This window comes from Gallinula chloropus (genome assembly GCF_964237585.1).
Source record: "Gallinula chloropus genome assembly, chromosome: 2".
NCBI lineage: Eukaryota > Metazoa > Chordata > Aves > Gruiformes > Rallidae > Gallinula > Gallinula chloropus.
The window spans coordinates 130541150-130558228 of NC_140086.1; the positions used below are offsets into that span (position 1 = coordinate 130541150).

General features: G+C 41.6%; 1 protein-coding gene across 1 annotated transcript in view; it reads right to left on the reverse strand.

Annotated features, from left to right (window-relative positions):
- Positions 1 to 14769: 14769 nt before the first annotated feature.
- ABCB5 (ATP binding cassette subfamily B member 5) overlaps positions 14770 to 17079 on the reverse strand; it is a gene marked incomplete at its 3' end in the record, with an annotated part of 34020 nt that continues 31710 nt past the window's right edge. The window contains exons 26-28 of the mRNA XM_084260350.1: positions 16578 to 16784; positions 15445 to 15591; positions 14770 to 14967 (exon numbers count right to left, since the gene is read on the reverse strand). Of these exons, the coding sequence (XP_084116476.1) occupies positions 14770 to 14967; positions 15445 to 15591; positions 16578 to 16784 (552 nt within the window). The remainder of the gene's footprint in view (positions 14968 to 15444; positions 15592 to 16577; positions 16785 to 17079) is intronic.

Here is a 17079-nt window from a genome sequence, read left to right on the forward strand (position 1 = left end):
TAGTTTCACTGAAAGAAGGCTTAAAAAACCCCTAAGAAAACTAACAAAATTGGAGATTTAACTTGACTTAACAATGCTTCTGAAATACTTGAGCACACTGTATTCCAGGAACTCAGTTTATCCTTTGGCATTGAACTGCACAGTTTCGGGTACAATTATGGAAATAGGAAAAGATCACTGGGAGTTAATAATAGTTATTGAACTACATACTCAGCTAGAACCATTATTTTGACCACGCAGTAAGCAGGCAGCTTTAGTTAGAAGTGAACCTCAAAACACTTAAACTGTACCACCCAAAATCAGAAAAGATGAGAGCCTAATGCAATGGCGAATAAGAAAGGGAGCAAAACCACCTCTTTATTGTTCACAGCCAGGCAAGGAGAAGCAGATAAAGCCTCTAATGCCCATGTGTTAACTATTTCCTTGTCAGCATCTCACTTACCCTCCTAATGTGCAGGCTTATTGAAAAATAGATACAGAAGACGAATGCACTCTGAAACTCTTTATTTTCCTCAGGAAAGTTGCTCCCGTGCTGTCAATTGTGTTGCATTGGAAGAAATGGGTCTGGCAAGTCAGGTGATCTAAAACTGCCAATAAGTGATTTAACCAAGACTTCCAATTACCTTAGGAACTGGCAAATCTGGAGCTTGGAGATCCCTATAGTTCCCTGGGGTTGGACCAAACATGCAGCCTCAAGGACTTGACAATCACCAACCTCATGAAGTTTAACAAAGGCAAGTGCCAGATTCTGAACCTGAGAAGGGGCAACCCTGGATGCACACAGAGATTGGGGGATTAGATGCTGGAGGCCAGCCATGCTGAGAGGAATTTGGGGGTCTTGGTGGAGAGCAAGTTAAACATGAGCCAGCAGTGTGCTCAGGCAGCCAGGAGCGCCAGCTATGTCCTGGGGTGCATCAAGCATTGCCAGGTGGTCCAGGGAGTTGATTGTCCCACTCTACACTGGGCTGGTGCAGCCTCACCTCAAGCACTGTGTGCAGTTTTGAGCACCACAGTACAAGAAGGGCATAAAAATATTAGAGAGTGTCCAGAGGAGGGCAAAGAGGATGGTGAAGGGTTTGGAGGGGAAGTCTTAAAAGGAGAGGTTGAAGTCCTTTAGTTTGTTCAGTCTGGAGGCTGAGCAGAGTCCTCATCATGGTCTGTGGCTTCCTGACGAGGGGGAGTGAAAGGGCAAGTGTGGATCTCATCTTTTTGGTGACCTGTGACAGAACCTGAGTGAATGGCATGAAGCTGTGACAGGGGAGGTTTATGTTGGATATTAGGAAGAGGTTCTTTACTGAAAGGGTGGTCAGGCACTGGAACAGGCTCCTCAGGGAAGTGGTCACAGCATTGAGCTTGACTGAGTTCAAGAAGGGCCTGGACGACGCGCTCAGTCCCATGCTCTGACTTGGCTGGCCCTGTGTGGAGCCAGGAATTAGACTCGATGATCCTTATGGGTTCCTTCCAACTCAGGATATTCTATGATTCTACAGTTCGGTGGCTTTACAGCAAATAAGTTTTACTAGCAGTCTTGCTTCTACCTCTTTGCCTTGCAGAACCACTAGGTTCCCAAGAGTGAAATCCCTTCCCTCTCTCCCTGCCACAAGCTAATGTGTCATAAGACAATGTTTTTGCTACAAATGAATGTTTGCACAACTGAAAAATGTCCTTATAAAAAAACCCCAAAGGCACCAAAGAGAGGGAGTCCACTGTGTGTGAGGAAGCATGAAGTATCTGCAGTTTAACTGTGCAAAAGAATAGGCCGTCCACAGTTAACGCTAAATTTATTTGCATTTTATAAAGGGCAAATTATCCAAGAAGCAATTTACCCAGCAGCCCTGCCAACTCGCAGGGCCTGTACCCGGGAGCAGCAGAGTGCTATCGCGACAGCGATGAACAGGCGGGGATCTGCACGCAGCCTGTGTGCCAATAGGTGTCACTGTTGCACACTTTATGCAGCGTTGCAGGCCTGGCAAATGCTGTCCAACCCAGCTGTGCTGCCCGCGCTGCTTCATGGACATAAACCTGTCCATAGGGCAAAGTAAATCGGGGCATCTGCTGCGTAGTGCTTCTTTAGTTGGACAGCTACAAGCCGGTTGTATCTGTCACTTATTGGTAAAAGCAGACCTTGTACCGTAAGGCTGGTTGAATCTGCAGGCCTGGCTATTAGCTATTCCATCTGCAGTAGAGTGGATAATCACAGGTCACAGAGGTAGCAAAGGTGAAAAGGAGGAGCTGCAGAGCCACACAGCTGCTCTGGTGCTGCAGTGGGTGCTGAGATAGTATCTGCTCATGTGCTGCATTGTTGTGGGCATATGTAACCAAGAGCAGGAATTGGCATGGCCTTTTGGCAATTCCTGCATCTGACTCACGCTCTGAGAGAAATACTAGAACACTCCTCTGCTAAAGCACCAGAAATACCAGAATGCTGCTCTGTTAAAGCACTGGGAAAAGATTACGTCCACACCAGACCCAGTAGCTGGAAACCTGGCTCTGTGGGGAGGAGACGTCTTGGGGGGGTTATTCTCTCACCAGGGGTTTGCTTTCCCTTGCCAGATCACTCATCCTGGCCATGTCCTTTCACACTGGGCTCCTGGCTCATGCTCCTGCATCTCTGGTTACGTAGCAGGGGAATCACAGAAAATGTTACTATAATTAACGTGCCACTGCAGGATCCTGTACTGCTTGTGCTCCCATTCTTAGCTAATGACTCATTCCCTCCTGTATTCCCCCTTAGGGCAATCAGTGTGCATCAGTGCCTTTACCCCAAATGGTAATGTTTTTATCACGGACATTAAGCATACCCATTGTTCAGCGATGCCAGGTAGAATGAAAACAAGCGGGTTTGATCCTACCAGCACAACCAGAAAATCCAAAGAGGTTTTTTTGGCCTCCTGAATTTCCTGCATCCCATTAGACTGTCCGGCGCACATCTGTAACAGCTCACAACCAGGCCTGTCAGACATGGCTCATTAGAAAGCCATGGCTGCCAGCTTCTTTTGGCCTAAATCCTTCCCTTCACAGTGTAATACAAATCCTGGTCTGTGCACTGAGTACCTTCGTGGGAGCTTGAGAGAAACAAAAGCAATCTCTTATCAGATAGTTCAGTTGTCTGTGGGTGTCAGTGTGCGCCAACGTGCAAGAGCCTCTGTGCTCTTCAAGAGTGGGGAAGTGGAAAATCCCCACTCTGACCTGAGGAATTTGTCTTGTAAATTACACAGAAAGGTCCAATGGGTGAGAAGGGTTTATTTGTCCTTCTGCCTTTTTTCTTCATTTCCTATCCTCCCTCAATGTTATGATGTCATATACAACTTGCAAAGCATATACTTAAAAAAAAAAGGCAGGGGGATTTAAGTCAGGACTATTATTTCCAATTCCACTTTACTCTGTCCTAATTAAAAAACATTTCTGGTATTTTATTAGAATTTAATTCTTGGAGCATGTGAGCTACTAAACTTATGTCAAAAGCCAGAATACCTCAAACTTAAGCTTCCTTGAAACCTCTGTCATCCCAGTAACAAAAGCTGAAGGTACAGTATCCTCACCTTGCCCTGCTAATATTGCTCTTCCTCAGGAATCTCAGACATTTCCTGCTTTGGGGATCCAGAGAATTTCTCATGAAAACATTGCTCAAGACCTATTTTGGCTAAAAACATCTTGATTTCTGGCGACTTAAAAATATTTCTCTGTTGAAGTATTAAAAAGCACTGAGAGTTTTGTGGGCATGTATGAAGAAAGGCAGGAGAGTGGCTTTTTATTCATTATTAACAAGTTTGGCGTTTTAATAGTAAATATTAAAATCAAACCAAACATGGATGAAAACATAGCTGGCACCTCTTCTTTTCCTGTGCACCCAATTTGTCCCATGAATGAGTCTGTCAGAGGGGCAAGGCTTGCTCAGATGGCCCATAGAATGCACTCCTAGCAGCCCCAGACCCCATCTGTCACCCATGGGAAAGGGGGAAGACAGTACTTCAGGGGGGTTGTGGAGGGTGATACAGGTAGTGGCTGTGCTAAGCAGGTGCAGAATGGCACAACTATCCTTGTCACATGAAATGAGTTATGTGGGGTGAGCGCTGAGAGAGGGGTAGTTAGGATGGGCAGCTGCTATTGGCCGCCACGGCCAGAGGTCAGGGTAGCAATGGACAAAACATGGGTGACCAGAAGCTGTGGCTTCCCATCACTGGTCTCCCTTTCCTCTTCCACACATCTGTCTCCATCCATTTTCTGTAAATTTTTCTTTCTAGTTTTGCCTCAGCAACCAGGTGAGCATAGGTGGGGTGACCCTCAGGGTGCCAGGCGCCCTGTGGCTCAGCTTGATGAGAAGGGCTCTGCAAAGTGTACCACCAGCTCTTCCATGTTCAACTTCAGATGCTGTGCCCCCAGCCTGACCTCTGCAGTGCTGGAGGGAAGGGGGGTGGGGGGGCAGGGGAGAGCTTTTCAAGCACTTGCTTTCCTGGCCCAGGGTTTTAAGCCAGATAAGGCTAGGGACACAGCAGTCTCACTCAGTGCCTTGCAACGCACTACAGAGCATAACCAGAACTTTTTTTTTCTTTTTTTTTTAAAAAAACAACCCACTGTTTTTCATCTCCTCAGCCTTCTCTTCCCCAGGTTCTCCTTCTCACAGGAGTCACCTACGGGAGTTGTATCTCCAGCCTGGTAGAAACAGGACTGGGTAATTGGCTTTGGGCATACAGTTTTTTCACTAAAAAGGCCAGCAGAGGTTAGTTAAAGCTATAAACAGCTAAATTTGGAAAACGGTTTTAGCCATGAAAGATTACTGAGAAAGTTGAAGCTCTTAAGATTAACCTTTCTAGAAAAACAACAACAAAAGTTTATCTGCAGAAATTGTTTCTAATCAGGAATTTTAAAAGCAGAAACAGTACTTTCTGCTTGAACAAAATGTTCAAAATCTTTGGCTTAGTAGAAAGAATTTTTTAGCAAATGCATTTTCATTCTGGCTTCCCCAAAGCAATTAGTGGGACATCTTTGCAATTGCAATTTGCTGTGGAAGAACTTGCCATGTCAGAATTAACGGTGTCAGGTGAGACCCTAAGCCACCTTCTGAAACAAATCCTGGCACTGATCCTGGCCTATCTAACCTGTCCTGCAGATGCAGGTCTCTTCCCCGTTGTCTCCCCAAGGCTCTCTTGGTGTTGTGACAGACCCTCATGTCTCAAACTCTGGGACTGGGTGGACAGATTGCTTATATCAGCTGTTGCTGGATGGAGAAAATCCCCTGACTTGTGCTCTAAACATAATGAGGCTTCTTAGAAAAATATGACCTTTTGAAATTTCAGCTACTAATCACCCAGAGAGCAACCTTACCCAACAGGAATCCTCTGTCTCTTGTTAGTTTCATGTAGCATCATTACTCACCCCTTCTGGAGGGTTTTTTTTTTTACCCTTTCCATGTGTAGGACTTCTTTGTTTGAGACACTCTATTGTTGTGTTTCACATGCTTGAAAGTATTCAGGCAGGGCTGAAGCTGAATGGCACTAGTAGTTTCATAAACAGCTCAGGGGAATACCTCCCCCTCTCTTGACAGGTTTGCCACTTAATCTGCAGCAAGATAGGACAAGTGAATGTGATGAGCTGAAAGAGGGAAGGCCACATGAAAGATGTATGGCTAATATCCTTGTAGAACATCATTTACCCCTCGAGCCTCATGAAATATTTCCAGAAAACACACACATCTGACTATCATTCAATTCAACCTTTAATGGTTGCCAAGTTGAAGGTTAAAATAGTGCAGAGTCCCGAGAAAAGATTTGGAGATGTTTCTGCTTGTGTGGATTCATCTAACCATGTACTTCAAGTATTTCAGGTTTGGGGTTTTTTTCCTGTTTAATTTTTTTCCTACACTGATCTCATTTGGGGACAGGATTCTCCCTGCCTTCATCAGAAAGAAGCTGGCGTATTTCAGAGGCAATTGTCAAAATAATAAATATGTTCACAATTACAACAAAGCCCCTTGGAATTGTCATCAAACTGGAGTTACATGCAGTAAATGCATTTCAATACTTGAAGTTTCTTGACATTTCCAGTTCTAACAGTTGATCTGACCATCTTTATACCCTGCCCATAAGTAAATCCAGCACAGCAAGCCACTTTTTGTGTATTTCTGTTTCCAGGGAAACATTACCTCAAGTAATAAGGTCTCACCAAGTGGGCCCTTGCTAGTCTTAGTGAGGGAGAGAGCTTCCAGGGCAGCTTAGTTTCTTTCTCAGTGACAGTGTTTGCAGCTGAGACACTGACTAATAAGTGGGGCAATCTGAGAAGAGATAAGGTGGGGTGAAGGATATTGCATCAGATTAGGGGAAAAACAAATAGAACCACTGATGTAAGAAAACCCCCCAAACAAACCATAGTTTTTAACAATATTCTGTTATTCACAAATCACACGTAATCAAATAACACAACTTGTTATATGCAACAGTAAAAGATGCCTGTTTTCTTTTGCTTGTGCTTTTGGTTTTTTGTTTTTATTAAAAAAACCTTGAGACTCAGCCTAAATATGAACTGTGTTAGCACAAGTTTATTATAAACACATGTGAATGTGCCAGTCCTTGGTGGCATTATCAGTGAGTGTTCTTAACAGGAAAGAGGGTCAAATACATTTTTAGATGAACTGTACTCCCTGTAAAGATGAAAGCATGACTGAAGAGGTCAGGCCAAAAGATGAACTTTAACGAAATGTGTTTTAAATGTCACACAGATCACACAGTTCCTTACCGATGCTTGACAGTAACTATGCAGTGATGACTAAGGTGGGGTAAGCTGTACTTCTGTTGGTGTGAGACAGTTTTTAAGAGGCTCAATGTGGGGCTGTTGGCCCGTGGTGGGTGGCACTTCTGGGCGTCTTCAGTGCTAAACATTTTCTTAGCCTTGACTGGGGTTCGGAGCAGCAGCGAGACATTGCTGCCCATCCATATGTTTTGCTGAGAACAATATGTAGCTGTATAGGATGGCTGGGGGAGAATGAAAATATGAAGCCTTTACAGGAAAGCTATACTTTCTGGAAGAAAGCAAGCCTCTGGCAAAGCAGCAAGACCAGGAGAAGTTTAATTTTGCTGTAAGAAGTGTTGTCAGAGAAGCTGCTTTGGGTTGTGTAGCTTTTCATAACCGAAGTCATGGGACAGCTTCTGGGGTCCACACATACCTGCTGCTGCTTTCATTGCATGAGCTGTCTGGGCTTTTCAAGTGCAAGAAGTTTAATTGCTTTCCCAGGAGGTATGGCTAAAAGGCCTAGACATAAAAGCTAACAAAGGTTTATCTACTGAAAAATGGAGTAAATATGCGTAACTAACATCATGTGGGCAAGTGCAGTACATGTGTCAAGAGCGATGGCTTAAGTGTCTGACTAAGCTGAAAAGAGAAATTGCATCATCAAAGCTTGATGACTGTCAGAAGAAAAAGCTACTTTTGACTGCAAGATTGAACTAAAATGCTGAAAGCAAATGGAATTTTCCCATGATTCATTCAAACTTTTGCTTGGATTCTTTCCAAACTTCTCATCATGAAGCAATCTCCAATATATTTAAATATATACATTATATATACTATAAATACAAGACTGTATATCCATTTAAGTATACTCATATATATTGTGAAGTGCATGCTTTCCTCTCTTCCAGATTAGACATTTTCTGTCAGACAAATCACATCTATGACTGTTTTTTTTGTGAGAAACAATTAAGAAGTGATAGGTGTGAAGATTATTTAATGATGGTGGATGCAGATGAATTTATCAGAAAAGAAAAAACAAAAGTGAGAGAGAGAGAAAGAAAATATTAAAACATAACATTGAAGAGTCCCAGAAGGATTGGCATGCATTCACGGAAAAAGTTACCCCAGGTCTCAAAGTATGTGTGAAATAAGAAATTGAAGAAAATAGTCATGTGAGTCTTTATTGGGAACCCTGTTTATTCCAAGTAAAGCTACATTATTAAATATTAAAAAGTAAATCACATTACAGATGTCTCTTCACATTGCTCTAGCATCATAAAAGCAGCCCATTAAAATTTCATTTTTGTATTCAGTGTTGCTGATATACACTTCATTTACATTAAATAAACCACATGTACTGGGTTTATAACCAAGACCATTAGCACTGTATAAAGTGATAGTTGTTTGGTTGAGTTTCCTCCTCTGAAGCAACACACACACTACATTGCCAGGTGTATGTTCATATGAATAGCAGATGTGAAAATAAGAATTCTTACCATTTTAAGTGTGGTTTTGTAAAAAACCAGGAAATGTATGAGATTGTTAGAGACATCATTAATTTTGATCCCTGAAAATGTTAAGTCTTTGTTTAAAGTTCCCCTCATGCCATTCAAGAGGGAAAAAAAATCCAGACTCTGCTAATTCACTCATTACTATAAGCCTTCTTGGATGGCTTATACAGACTGCTTTTTGCAGTTGGTAAGTTTATTTTCCATCTTCCACACTCAGGACAAATAATTCCTGTTTCCTGAATGTTTGTCCTTCAATATTCTTGCACTGGTTATACCTAGGTGAAGAAACTTCACCCTCCTGCACTTCAGAGGCCCATCCGCTTCCTCTAAACACTCCTGATCTGCAAGAGTGTGCTCCCCAGTGCATATCTGGCCAGGACTTCCAAGTATTTTCTGTGGGGCTGCTAATCTAACCTGGCAATCTCTTTAAGGAAGATAAAACAGAGTATAATCTGAAAAAAAAAAAACAGAGTCTGCCCATTCAGAGATAGGGTAAGAAATAGGCACTTCCCTGGTGTAGCTCACTGTACGCTCAGGCAGATGTTTGGAAAGAGATGAGTCACATCCTCCAGTGCTTTAAAGGTAATCTGATTGATTGCTTCAGCCCTAAATGTCTGCAGGTGTAGTAAGTGTGCCACGGCAGTGCCTGTTCTAGCCTCCCACCCCCGTTTTCTATTTTCACAGAATACCATATGAGCTCTTCACAAATGTGGATCAAAACTGAGGCTATCATTTTGCAGCCAGGGGTGAACTTGAACTACTATCGCCTCAAAAATAGCCATATTCAGATCATTCTTTCAAACCTCAAGGACCATAACAAAAAGATCTACTCTAGAGGTGTTTAACTGCAAGATGATTTTGCTTTGGACTATGTAGAAGGCGTCAGTGGTCGCAGATTACGTTTGTAATAGTTAGAAGGTATTGAGAGTGCTACACTTACGGCAGCAGCAGCACAGGGAAACGTACGACGGTCAATTCAAACACATCTACAAAATCTATTTGTTGAACTAACACGATGTTAAAACATCTTTCTGTGAAAGCGTTCAGTGAAATAAAGATTGGCAACTTCAAGAGGATTACAGGAAGGCTTAGAGAGTTTGCTTTGGAGCATGTGATGCTGATGTCGTTGGACAGGCTGGGGATAACTGGAGCGGATGCGTGAGCTTCCCTAAGGGCACAGCAAAGTATTATTTCCAGACGGAAAGTCATGCTTCAGAAAATAGTTTCTGGATATAACTGCTGATGAGCCAGGTAGGCAACAAACGCTACAGTGAGAAGATGATGACTAGGGTCTCAGATAGATAAGAGCTGCCTGCAGCCTAGATGACAAAGCACAGCACAGAGGCAGATGGAAGCAATCCAGTGTAAGCAATCCACTTACTGAGAGCAATGACTACTCTTCTGCTGAAAATTTTTTGTTAATTTTAGAAAGCAATCACTATTGCTTTTGGCAATTTCCCTCTCATCTCTGTGTGTCCTTTTGTATTGGACCACATGGTGCAGCATCTGCCATGCGTGCTAGGGAAGGTGCTTCAGGAGGAAAAACAGCCCAGGCAACTGGAAGAGAACAGTCAGGAAGAGCTATAACCCTGGAAAATGTCAAGGTGATGGACAATCTGTGGTAAGGCTTATATATAGGGCGGTTGGATACTGATACAGAACAGCAAGGCAACTTGCTTCTATCTCTCCTCAAGTTTATTTTACAAGAAAACATTATATATAATATGCTGCTTGTGGCCTTGTTGCCTAGCTTCTTCTTGCCTATGTTGAAGACTTTAGAAACACTTTAATATCTCAGACATGGAGATGTAATTTATGGAAGTCAGAATTGTCCTACGTGAATCAGTATGGATATAGGGAAAGAGGTCAAGTAACAGACTGACTTCCACCCCCATCTTCACCAGTTCACATACAGTTTAGTTGTAGCTATAGGGATTGCCAAACCACCTATCTCCAGTATAATCCAATTAATTTGCAAACAGAAGAATTTAGAAACACCTCGGAGAAAGCTGTCACTTCTTCAGCAAGACACCACCACATCTCCAGATAAGCTTTACAAGCTCTTCTGACTTGGGTTATTTCTCCTTAGAAAAAGCAGATTCCATAGGTAGAGTGCCTGTGGCAGCAGTTTGTTAGCCCTACATGCTGGCAGAGCTAGAGCATTTCTGTAGCAAAACCCCTCTTCATGGAAAGGAAGGCACATACCTAGTCCAAAGAAGGTATTTAACTCTTGAAATCCAAACTCCAGTGGCGCTGGGTTATCAGCCGTCCTACTGCAACCTGTATGGTAGGGTCTAGCAGATCAAGACCTCTTGGGGCTTTTTTAATTTTTTGGGAGTTTTTTTAATAAACTGGTGTTACAAGGGCAGCTGTTTTCCTGGAGCAGACACAGTCCATGAGAGCAGTTTCACTTTGAACCCTCCAGCAGTGTCAGGTGAACAGACCTTAACGATCTCACATAGTTTCTTAACATTTCCCTTCCTAATTAGTTGAAATAACTGACCATTAACATTTAAATAGGCCTGCTCCCCACTGTGACAGGAATTTTCCTCAAGATCAGTATGATGAGAGCCCTTCCACCTCTCCCTCAGCCAGACACATTCCCACTTGCAACCTCCTAAGGGAAAATGCAGTGATACAACGTGCACTGATGGTAGCCAAGAAAGGACAGGTTACATATTGCCCAACCCAGATTGTTTTGCAGCATTTTGCAAACTTTACAGGTTTTTAGATTAATATAAATTCAATAGGATGAATATAAATTTCATAAGATGCAGAAGGAAGTAGACCTTTGGGAAAAAACAAGATATGATAAACGTATTAATTTACTGTTTTGCAAACAGCATTATTCCTGAACTGCAGACAGGTATTTCAAACCAATATAGCACATCCAGGAATGTGAAACAGCCACCCACATTAGCACTGGTGCACTCCAGTGCTCACACAAACAAGAGAACAAATAACTCTTTTGGGCCATAAGGATAATCAGGGCCTGCGCCATCTAGTTCATGTGCTTCTGTTAACTTCTTATCTGATCTCTGGGGTTTCAGTCTCATTAGCAATTAATGTTTTAACTGTCTAAAGATAGCGAAGTTTTAAACAAATTTAACAGCTATATATCATACTAAAATGGGGTCAAGTGGTTAAGACACTCTCCCTTTTTTCACCAAAATCCCTAATGACTGCCTTCACTGAAGGCTTCACTCTTTTTTTTGGGACATCATACCTTAATTCCCTAAGAGTCTTAGATCAGCACTGGCATAAACCAAGTGTTCGTGACTAGATGAGAAAACATTACAAATCATTTGGTGTTCCTTAGCAGGCCTGGGCTGATGCATTTCCTGCATCATCTTTGGGGACCTCACCCCTCTGACAGCAGTAGTGACAAGTGTTGTGGGCATGTTTGGGGAACACTAGGCCCTGCTGGGGCGGGGATAAGGGAAATCTTTAGCTCTGGCACCTGAGGTACGTAGCAGCACAGGGTAGAGCCACAGGCCAACACCATCTCCACTCTCAAGCTGTAATTGAGACCCTCAACATGACTTGCTTTATTACTCTTACCTTCCTTTGATATCTGAGGAAATTATCTATTTTCTTGATCCATGAGTTTTTTTCCATTCTCCTAATCCTCTTGAGGTGAAAAGAGGTGAATGAGAAGGTGGGCGGTGCTTAGCTGCTGGCTGGGGTTAAACCAGGACCCTTTGATCTCTGTAGCCGTCTAGGGTGCTTTTAACATGCATTTACCTCTGCAGTTAGGTCTGCTTTTAATCACAGCCAGCCTGCAAGCTGTTTGGGCACATGCAATTGGGAAGGTGACTTGAATGGTCTGAAATAAACCATCAGAGTTTGTTATTAGTGCCCACAAGCTGAGTTTATAGATCTATTTATATCTCAGAGTCAGCCAGCTCAGTCTGGCTTTTAGCAGGCATGCAGTAATGTGCTTTTTTGGTCCTTCTTACACATGACTGAGATTGTGCTTTGGTTCCTTGCTCACTATCTCTTTTCTGGGGGGTAGGACTTGCTTTTGTCTGGTGTTTTTCTCAGATCTGCAGCGGATCTTTTATGTTTATATTGAGATAAATCATTAAAGCGCGTTCTTACATTACATAACATCTCACTTGCGAGCTTCAGTACTTTGGTTTCAACACTATTTAGCTTAACTGTGCTTTCCATTTCCCCTTTTCAATCATGTAGGAGCAGACAACATTGCAGAGGCACAGCTGTCATGCACTGCTCTTTCACAACTTGGCTGCTGTAGCCCAGGGCAGTGCACGCACACTCCCTTCATCATGACACCAGCACCTGCCCTTTCTGGCTCCAACCAAAACCAACACCTACCTTTTCCATAAGGAACAATCCTTAACATAAATAGCTGGTGCTGAGTCTGTCCAGAAATTGCAGGATGAAACTACTCTGCATAAAAAAGGGTGAGGAATATGCCAAAAGAGATGAAAGTGTAGCCACTTTTCTTTCCCTGGTAGGTAATGTTGACCTCAAAGATCAAATAAGGGGAAACACAAGCCAGAGAACTTATTTTTCTAGGCTGACCCTAGAAAAATACTACTCTTCTAGTACCTTTCAGGTCAAATAGAAAGGAAATATGCACTGCTGTTGCCCCTGTGGTAGTAAATAATTCCAACCTGGTTGGAAGGAAGCATGTTTTGGATAATTCTGTTATCTTCATGGATGCAAAAGCAGCATTTTCCACAAAGATGCTCCATTAACTAGCCCCAGATGTTAAATGATTCATCATGCTACATACCCTTAGTTTAGTGACTGTTATCCCTTCAATTTAAATATATACTTTCCAATTTTTACTTCATCTCTCTTGCTGCAATAGATTGTAACGAACTGCAGTATAAAAAAGTTCTTCACTACAATTATAATGAAAAACACGTATACGTCTAACCCAAAAGTGCAAAAATAATTTTTCCCCCAAAAAATTTCCAGATTAAGAATAAAGATATGTTATTTTCAAAAACTCTTTAATGCCAAACAGTGAAAAGGGGATTAATTGGAACCCACATTGGATAGTTGGGGATGTCATGAGGGCAGCAGCTCCTTTAGTATCTATCTGTCTATGATGAGAAAGTGAAGGGTGCCTGAATGAGCAATAACTCTTCTTGTAAGAGTCCCTGAAAAAAACCACTCTGTGAGGGAGAGCAACTGTATTTATTTTGGCAAAGCTACAACCAGAATTTGTTTTCTTTTGTGTGTTTTATTCCCCTCCTGGATCCTGATGCCGGAAAACAATTGAAATAAGCAAAGATAGTAATTACTGTAAGTTCTCTGTGCTACAGTTGAGCAGAGTTATCTGGAAATTATAAAGCACCACAGGTTGCTCCAGGTCATAAATCCTAACCCAAAGCCACGTGCAAAGCCTTGGAAAATTAAAATGCTGCAATTGGGTTTAACCAGCCAAAAAACCCCAAACGGCTGCTGAGTCACTCTGACTACACAGTGCATATTCTTCAACTATTCAACAATGTACTGCAGCACCCTAAGGAATATATCAGAGGAATAGCCAATTATTAAAGCACATGTGTACATGAGCTTTGCCAACACTTCAGTCTTTAAAATTATTCACAGAATCATTTAGGTTGGAAAAGACCTTAAAGATCATAGAGTCCAAATATTAACCTAACCAAGCCCACCGCTAAACCACATCCCAAAGTTCCACATCTATTCAAAGCAAAGGATTCCACTTGAAAAACACTTTTATTTATTTTTTTTAAAGATTTTAAAATATGGCTGTTGAGAGCCCACTTTAATGAAGCCATCCACAGGATTTTTGGTTACTGATGTATGCAAAGAGCAATGAAACTGTTAGGTCAGCAATTGACAAATACTAAACAGATCAATGATATCTTCTGTCAGTTTATCTCTATATGGAAAGCTTGTAACTACAATTACCTGAAATAGAATATTGAGTCTCCAAGAAATGTGTGAAATACAGTAATGTTAGAAATGCAACAAAGTGAGGAAAAAAACCCCAAACCCACACATCCAACCCCATTTAACAAAGGCATTAAAGGCATTTACGTGGAATTTCAGCAGTCAGTAAGAACTGACAAGTCATCTTTAAGACAACTTGATAGAAGTTGTGAAGAAACTTGGTGAAGAAACCCAACAGGCAAGGACAAGCACCAACTCACTGCTTATCCATGATGCTTAGCCACTGTGAATCTGGTACTGCCTTGTTCTATGGCACCTGGTATGGGTCAGGGTTTGAAGGGACAGTGAGAGCAGAGTGCCCCCACTTAAGTGGTGGTGTGAATGAGACTATTCAAGGTCTGGCTTCCTCCAGATAACACTATCCTCACAGCTGTCCAGCAGATTCAGGCCCTGTGACTTCCCGATGCATCTTCCATGACTCAACACCATTGGTGTGTAGGGCAAGGGCTACACTAGATACAGACTGCAACATATGGTCCCTGGTCCTTCAGCACGGACACAACCAAACTAAATTCTCTGTAAGAGAATTCTCATTTTCATGTCTGCCCACAAAAAAAAAAGTCACCTGCAAACAGCACTAATTAGAGACTTGTGTGTTTACAAGGGCATAGTAATGTCCTTCCTTGGCCAGTAACTGGCTGTGGGTGCCCTGTTCAACCACCCTGCCATTCTGGATCACTGCGATGATGTCTGCAGTCTGTACAGTTGTCAGGCGGTGAGCAATGACGATGCAGGTTCGACCTCGCCGAGCATTATCCAGAGCCTTCTGGACAATCTGCACACATATGTCATGAAAATGTTGTTAGCACCTGGAAAGCTTTCATTTGGTAGAGGAACCACAGTTTTTCAATCCAAAGATATACATGAGACCCTTAGTCAACAGGATTTCTTACTGAGGTTGGTGAGACTAATCAAATGAGTATGAGCCATTGAAAAGTGGGTTCTTTGGCCTCCAGTTTGGGTCAGAAAGCAAATTCAGTATTTACCCTCAAATACAGCTAATAAGACAACAGTTTAAGAGTATATACTTAAAGTTTTGGGATTTTCTACTTTGTTATTTAGTAAATGCACACAACTTCCTAGTGATGTTCAATTTCCAACTTGCAGCTGGAAAGGCTACCATGATGCAACACACCTGCTCTGTTGTTTCACAGCTGAGTGTTTGCAATGTGTTTGCATTGATTTTATTCAACAGAAAACAACTAGCCATGAAGAAAGACATGTTTACTTTCACATAATAATTATTACTCACTTTTTCACTTTCTGTGTCAAGAGCAGAGGTAGCTTCATCCAGAAGCAGAACAGCAGGATTACGAACCAGAGCACGGGCAATTGCTATTCTTTGTTTTTGACCTCCAGAAAGTTGTGTTCCTTTGTCACCCACCTGGGTATTATATTTCTGGATATTAAAAATTAAAGAAAGAAGGCCTGTGAATACCTTTAGAGAAGATAGATTAGAAAAGTAAAGTTTTATGAGTGACTGTAAAAATGATTAGGTATTTCCACCTTGGAAAAAACAGAATAGTGCAAGTGATTTTAATAAAGCTAAGGTTTCATAAACACCTCTAGCATAAACAGTTATACATAGCCACATGTATTTATACCTGATCTGACAATATACTTTCCCAAGGGCTGGAATAGGTTCTGAATAGTACCAACAGCTCCACAGTGGTAAGGCATCCACAAACATCTGGCCATAAGCATATGATCATAGCAGCAACTAGAGATTTAATGCTTATAACATACACATGAAGAACTTGATCCTGCATTACTTGTGAATAAAGAATCCCAAATGTCATTACTAATAACAAAGATGAAACATTTTTCAGCATCATTACATCATTTTCAAGTTACACAGAACTACAGTAAAAACAAACTATCAAAGCATTTTCCTCATTAGAGCCAAATTCTTGGCAGACATGAAGGTCAAATGCCTTGTCATTCATTTTTGATTTATTGCCCCTTCTCATTTGTTAAGAAATACTCTGTATGCATGCCCATCCAATTAGAAATAAAGCTTTAGTTTTAGTGAATTATTTAGGGGAAAAAAAATTGTCTCAGAGTAACTTGAGAAGTTTCAGCTGTCAAAGGAAAAAATATAAAAAAGTTACAAGGACCTGTTTGTGTATAGATTATCCTCTTATTTTTTTCCTTGTATTTTGCTTTGTCTACCACAATATTAATTGGAGCATTAACTATGCGCAAACTAAAAAAGTTTTTAAGCTTGAAGCATACCAAAATTTTTAAACGTGAATTCTATATTTTTGTCCACTAAGGGAAACAAAAATGTTTCTTTTTGAACTTAATTAAGCAAGCATTCCCTAAGGTTTTTCCATGTCACTCCAAATATCTAATCCCACAGTGAAGTCGGTCTCTATCTCTTACCTCTGGTAGTTTTTCAATGAAGGTGTGAATATTTGCTGCTTTAGCTGCTTCTTCAATTTCCTCCTGACTAACAACCCTACTGTTGTCTCCATACTGAATATTTTCAGCAATGCTGCAGTCAAACAAGATGGGCTCCTGTGACACCAGGCCCAGTCTGGACCTCAACCATTGTAAATGCAAAGATTTGGTATCAAATCCATCAGCCAACTAGGAAAAAAAAAGCAACAGAAAAAAGATGTCAAGATGACTACAGAGATCATCCACAGATACACTGATAAACAGGAAATATGAATAGTGAGAGGAAGCCTGTTATGTGTTGGATTCCCAGCTGAAATCAAGTAAAATTTGCATGCAAAATGGAAAATAACTATCAGTATAGACAAAATTTCCTTTCATCAGTTTTTAATTTTGTGTGCGTTCACTTCCATTTCCCCTCAGACAGAAACAGAGGGCAAATCACAGGCTGTTCCTGCAGTCCTTCCAGTCCTACTGACCACAACAA